The sequence below is a fragment of the Oryzias melastigma genome, linkage group LG2, assembly GCF_002922805.2.
Source record: "Oryzias melastigma strain HK-1 linkage group LG2, ASM292280v2, whole genome shotgun sequence".
NCBI lineage: Eukaryota > Metazoa > Chordata > Actinopteri > Beloniformes > Adrianichthyidae > Oryzias > Oryzias melastigma.
In genome coordinates, this window is record NC_050513.1 from 1,406,451 (window position 1) to 1,413,456 (window position 7,006).

The 7,006-nt window shown below is 45.1% G+C and overlaps 1 protein-coding gene across 1 annotated transcript in view; it reads left to right on the forward strand.

Annotated features, from left to right (window-relative positions):
• Nucleotides 1-20: 20 nt before the first annotated feature.
• Nucleotides 21-7,006, forward strand: part of LOC112136785 (potassium voltage-gated channel subfamily H member 8) — a gene marked incomplete at its 3' end in the record, with an annotated part of 19,027 nt that continues 12,041 nt past the window's right edge. The window contains 4 exon segments of the mRNA XM_024258682.2: nt 21-406; nt 4,884-5,117; nt 5,187-5,312; nt 5,401-5,540. Of these exon segments, the coding sequence (XP_024114450.1) occupies nt 31-406; nt 4,884-5,117; nt 5,187-5,312; nt 5,401-5,540 (876 nt within the window).

Sequence of the window (7,006 nt, forward strand, 5' to 3'; positions counted from 1 at the left end):
TCTGAGGGAGGAGAGAGAGAGCAGGAGCGCATGAGGAGAGCGGACCGCGGCGCGCCTCCTCTCTGCGTAAATGTGACCATCCTCGGTCCCTCCGCCCCCCCGACCTCTCCTCCGCCGCCTCCCGTCTTCTCCTCGGAACCGGGATCGCCTGCGCGGTGGTCCGAGCCGCCCAGGACCGTGGAGTCCCGCCTGTCTCGGCTCGGCGCCCTCCTCCAGGGGTTAGGAGGCGCGTCGGGGAACTCCTCCCGCTTCCTGCCGGGCTTCGTGTCCACCGCCGCGGACGGCCACGGCTCGGAGCGGCGGGAGAGACGCGGCTCGACGCGCTCCCGCATGCCGGTGATGCGGGGTCTGATCGCGCCTCAGAACACCTTCCTGGACACCATCGCCACGCGCTTCGATGGGACCCGTGAGTTGTGCGGCTGAAATCTATCAGAGGCTGAAGCAGAAGATGTGAGGTTCTGCTGAAGTTTGAAGCTGAAGCGCAGACTTCCGGAATGAAACCCTTTCAGAAAGCGTTTCAGGAGAAGCTGCTCTAAGAATGATGTGAAAACAATCTGTTAGACCTTATTTATGGTTAGAAGGGGGTGTCAATCATAGAACGGATGAACTCAGATGTTTATTTTTCATTAAATAGTTTTAAATGTTTTAATGGAAGCAGAAATGCTGACAACAAATGACCTGAAACTACTGAAAACACGAGGATGACTTAAATGAAGGTGAGAACAATCATCAAGAAAACAAACCAGAAGCAGCACATTTAGCCCATGTTGTTCACACTGCACTGGCAGGGAGGGGCTTCTTCTACTTTTTTTTACTGTTTACTTAGTGCGTGCCCACCACCTACAGGTGGAAGAGTCTTGGGCCCAGTCCGACTCTTCCCTTCTCCCTTCCCCTCCGTTTGAAGGGGCATTTTGGTTTTTTAAATCCGACCCTCCCAGTGGAGGGATACAAAGGCCCGATCCGAATACTCCCCTTCTCCCTCTCCCTTAGCCCTCCCCCTTGATTTGGAGTGGCAGTTGAAGTCAAAGTCGTGTCCGGAATTATTATTTTTTTAAGTTTTACACTCCGAACAGAGGGGTCCAAAGTCCGCTATCGCGAGAGTAAACTCAAATTCTTCCCTTTGGTGCGCTCTGAAGCACAGAAGTTTACATCTAAATGTAAGTAATAACTTTATGTTGTAGTGTGACCTTATTAAAGTTATAAAACCGCTGTTGTTATGGATATTAAACCGCTGGAAGCTCCGCGCTAATGCTAGCGGAACGCAATGTTGATGACGTCATTGAACGAAAGTCACGTCCGAAATATTAGACACTATTTTTTTTTCTTCACCCTCCATTTGGAGCAATCACGGAGGGATAAACGAAGGGGGAGGGCTAAGGGGGAGGGAGAAGGGAAGTGTTCGGATCGGGCCAAAGTCCTCTGTCGTGAGAGTAAACCGTGTCGTGCTGAGAAGTGCTCCTCTTCACGTGGATGCACTCTGAAGCACAGAAGTTTACATTAAATGTAAGTAATGACTTTAGCTTGCCCTTTTTAAAGTCATAAAACTGTGCTTGTTTTGTTTATTCAAGCGCTGGATCTCCGTGCTAACACTAGCGTACCGGTGATATTGATGACATCATCAAATGAAATCCAGGGAACTAGATAGTCCTGCACCACATAGTTTTTTAGTAGTTAGGGATTGGGGGGGAATTTAGACACAAACTCTGGAATTCTGGCTTTCTGTGACCACCAGGTACTTCCTGTTTGGAACTCGAGGGGGGAGGGGCTACTGTTTCCAGTTCTCATTGGCTGTCTATGGTTGTCACTCAAAGACCTGATCTAACCTGATCTTAAGTGAGAAAACACATCTGTCATATTGTTGATTTGTTTGTGGTTTTGCACCCGTCCATCTTCTGAACCGGTTCAGTTGTGTTCAGGGTCACATGGACCCTGCAGCTCCAGCACCTGAAGGCTGCATTCACCTGCACGGTTCTGCAGTCCAAACATTCATACCAACCACCATGCATCAAAGATCCTGTGGGGGTGAGGCAGGATGAGGACAGGGAGCGTCCCACAGCCCCCCCAGGACACGGGTTCATCCATTTTTACTGATGCTGGAGGAGGGGGGACAAACCAAACCTCTGAAGCTCACAAACCGCTGAGAGATCTTCAGCTGTGAGGGATTCACAGCTGTTTCTGTGAACTTCTGATCATCACGCTGGAATCAGACAGAGTAAATATACTTGAGCTTGGCATCAGTGTGACAACCTGCTGTCTGTCATTACTGCAGCAGCATGCTGTTACACAACAGAGCCCTTTGAGAGGCATCACACTGCACCTGCATCAGAGCGGACCGGTCTATCCTCTGGAACATTCAGTCAGTTGACAGTCAGTTATTTCCTCCTCACACTTTTCAGTGTTTATGTTCTTTAAATCACTGTTACTTTTGAACCGTTAGCTCAATTAACGTCATTCCAGCAGATCGTGGAGGAGAGAAGCGGCTCGATCAGCCGTTTTTCTCCTCCACGATCTGCTGGATTTATCATGTTAACGGTTCAAAAGTTACAGTATGTTAAAGATTTTGTGTTTAAGCGTCACCAGCGACGCCTCAGGTGTTAAAGGGTTAAAAATCTTCCATGGTTTCTTCTCCATTCTTATGAGAATGTTAATCATGAAACGTTCCCGGCCTCTCCAGGCCCTCAGCGGCCCTCTGAAGCCCCCCCCCTCCACTTATTGCCGCCATCCTTCAGAGTGAGCGTGCTCCTGACAGAAACTCGTGTGCAGACATTAATGATCTCCTTAGAATACATTTCTTGTCGGCTGTGATTTAATGCAGATTCATTCAAACAGCTTCACACGTTTTCCTGAGCGGAGCTGCAGAGGATTTATGAACGCAGCCCCCACCTTCAGGAGAGAAAAGCCCCTCTAAGGAGAGAAAAACCCGTCTGAGGAGAAACTCCCGCATAAAAAATCCACTCTGCAGCAGAATTTTTAAAAATTCATTTCTCTCAGTCGAGATTTTTTAAAAGAAATAAGCAATAACAGTGTTAACATTAATGTAATTACTTTAATTTAAATTCAGTTTTATTTTATTTACCTTTATTTCATAGTGATTCTCCTGCTCCATTTTCAGCACGTAAAAACTCGAAGACCCAGCAACTCATCAGAGAGAGAAAAAAAAGAAGATGGCAACAAAAACTCACGACTGTGCGAAGTTTGGGGCTCCAACAAAGTTTGACTTTTTATTAATCGCTGTTCTCAACCTTATATAGTCCGGTTGGACGGCTAATGTCTCAAATATACAGATATAAAAACAAGAGCGGCACAACCTGCGGGTTACGATCACGGGAAAACAAGGTGGTGTTCTGGTCCCAGCGACGAGGTGCACCCTGTCTGGGGCTGCTATAAAATGATGACATCATCATCAGTGGACGTCTGGAAGTCCCAAAAGAGCCAGTCCTACCCCCTGACTATTACATTGTATTTTTAACATTCATGAACTTAATAGTTTTTGAAAGATTGAGCAAAATATGCCATTCATCAAAATGAATAAGAAAGTCTTCAAATGTGAACATTTGAGGTAGATTAGCAAAAAGTCTTTAAATATATTCATGGGATATGTTTTCATCTATGTAGTAATTTTCAAAACATTTGGAATTTAGCTAATATTGTAGCAACATGCTAACCTTTTTGGCTATTTTGTTATCTACAGGGTTTTTTTAGGCTAATTTAGACTTTAGCTTCTGTTTTAGCAACAGGCCAACGTTTTTGAATAATTTCGTTTACTGAGAAATTTTACACTATTTTGGAGTTGAGCTAGTATTTAAACAATTTGGTAGCTTTTTGGTTAATTTGTTATTTACTAAGGTTTTTATTGGCTAATTTAGAGGTTAGCTTTTATATTAGGAACAGACCAACATTTTTGAATATTTTAGTTTACTGAAGAATTTCAGTCTATTTTGGAGTTTTGCTAGTATTTAAGCAACGAGCTAGCTTTTTTTTGGCTAATTTGGCATCTACTGAGGTTTTTTGTGGCTAATTTGGAGTTTAGCTCATAGTTAAGCTACCCACTAAAATATCTTTTTTGCTAAATTGGCATGTTTTAGGGATTTTTAAGCAATTTTACTGCAAATTTTTCAGAAATTTAGGTCAGCTCCAGCGCTCTGTCATAGTTCTTTAACATTTCCAATCTTTTAGAAAATGTAACATTTTGCAAACAGATTTTGCATTTTCAGTAAATTCCGGCGGCAATTAAAGTCAATTATGTCACCATTTTCACCTAAAAGCTTCAGCATCTTCAGCGACTACTTTCAGCAAAAAGCATTCACACTAGCAGTATCACAGGTAATGCAACTTTTCTATAGAGAGGTTTGTTATAGTTCTGATGTAAATAGTTTAACTATAGTTAAAATAGTTTTACATCAGAACTAAAGCAAACTTACAGATTTGTATAGCAGTAGTAGTATAGTATAGTTAAAATAGTTTCAACTATAGTTAAAAATAGTTTTACATCAGAACTAAAGCAAACTTACAGATCTGTCATTTGTTTTAGTACTTTTTATCCTAGGTTCATGGTAACCATGGAAACTAGTTTTCAGGAGCTAAGCCCCGCCCCCTTCAACGTCATAATGACAAAGAAACGAGGAAGTAATTTAGTTAAGAGTGGTGACAGACGTGTTTCCTCTGTTGAAACCTCAGAGCTGGTCCATCAGGTTCAAACATCTCCTGGCTTCAGGTCCATGAGGATCGTTCACGCTGAGCTTCCAACAAACCACACAGAACCCTCAATTACTTCTGGGCCCAGATCGGATCTAACTGGGCTGAAGAATGTGGAGAATCCATCTGTGCTTTAAGGTCAGAGGCCATCTTCCTAATCCTCAGTCTCCTCTGGTTGGTCCTGGCAGACAGTAACTTCGTGCTGGGGAACGCACAGGTCCAGTCCGTCCACCCCATCGTCTACTGCTCGGACGGCTTCTGCGAGCTGACGGGCTTCGCCCGCGGCGAGCTGATGCAGAAGAGCTGCATGTGCCACTTCCTGTACGGCAGCGAGACCAGCGAGCACCTCACCTCGCAGATGCAGAAGGCTCTGGACGAACGGCGAGAGTTCAAGACCGAGATCATCCTGTACAAGAAGAACGGTGAGATCCACAGAACCAGCTCAGACCTCATGAAGTTATAGACGCTGAGGTGTTTCTTCCTATGAAAAGGTTCCAAGTTCTGGTGTCTGCTGGACATTGTTCCCATCAAGAATGAGAAGAGCGAGGTGGTTCTGTTCCTGGTCTCTCATAAAGACATCACCGAAAACAAAGACCGAGCCAGCGAGTCCGACACCGGTGAGAGCCCCCCTCCTGTCCACAACCCTCCAAAACCCGACTGCAGATTTGTGGAGGAACCTGAACGTTCTGTCGTTTTTTGTTTCAGATGAGGACAACAGTCTGGATGTCCGCAAAGTGGGCCGTCCTTCAGGATGCAACATGGAGCGCCGCAGGAGTCGTGCCGTCCTGTACCAGCTGTCCGGACATCTGCAGAGGCAAGACAAGACCAAGCTGAAGATCAACAATGTGAGTCCAAAGATGGCAGAAGTCGTTATCGACCAAAGCCAGACTTTTCTGAAGTGCAGCAGCAGAAGGGGAGGTGCTGAGGGGAAGACCCGCCCTTCACCTGTCCACCCAGCTGCACCTGTGTCTGCAAGTCAAAGAAAAAAAATGTTAAATTAAAGCAGCAAGCGGCGTTGGATGGTCCGCAGTCGCTACCCGCCCTCACCCTCGCCGCCCTCTCCTTCGCAGCCCGCCCACTCCCTCGCCGCCCTCTCCTTCGCAGCCCACCCTCTCCCTCGCCGCCCGCTCATACGCACTTACGCCGCGCTCACTGCCCGCCCCTACGCACCATTGCTGCCCTTGACGCTGACCTTTGACCCGACCTCACCTGCTAAGCAGCCACTATGCACCACTAACCCCCCCTCCCCTTACTGTATAGCTGGACTATGATGTAAGTGAGAAATTGCTTAAAAAGGCGGCTTTTCTGTTAGTGTTATCTCCATAGCAACCATTTTATGTTTTGTTCGCCCGAGGTCACCGAACAGATTGACGTTAGTTTCATGAGAATCGGCAGAAGTAAATTTTGGATGTCCTTAGCAACGGAGGTTATTTGCTAACCACGCCCACATTCCTTATATGTTCATATTCAATGTTATAATATCTGTTACAGCTTGAGCCTGGGATCAACATATTAAAGTCTCATAGCAATGCATTGAAATATGAGCGTGTAGTAACACTACGCCACTTTTGCGAGCTCGCCACGCGCACGCTGTTCAAAAAATATAGCTTGTAATACCATATATTTCATGCCAATGGCTTCCCAATGATGCCGAAAGCATTTGGAAACGATTGATAAATATCCCTAAAAGTTATATTTGTTTGAAGCTGGTGCTAACAGTCATTTTTTAGGACAAATCAAGATGGTGGCCGTTCCCAAGGTCAAAGGTCAACGAAACTTTAGGGTTTGTTGAAGACTAATGCCAGTGGTGTGTGGGTCAAATTTCGTAAAAATCGGACTAACAAAAGCTACATTTTAACTTTGTAAAGTTCACAAAATGTCAGATTTCGAAACAAGATGGCTGCCAAGTCGTAGGTCGTGGAGCCATCCCATCATAATGTAAAATTTATACATGGATATATCCAGCAAATGTATGTCAGTTTCGTTGGCGAATTGCGACAAAAAAAATTGACATTGCTGAGTCGCCACTTTTTTTTGTGACGTTTTTTTTCTTACCAGGGCCACATTTTAAATATTTTGGTTTTGTATGTTATATAGTTTTGTTCAGCTTGAGCACCCGAAGGTGCCAATACCATTTTTACGCAAATCGGATAAAACATGTGCAAGCTAGCCAAGTGGCAATATTGGCGAGCTCGCCACGCGCACGCCATTCATATTCTACAACCAATCAATCAATCAAGTTTATTTATAAAGCGCTTTAACGCAGGCAGACTGCTACAAAGCGCTGTACATTAAAACACCAAGAACACTA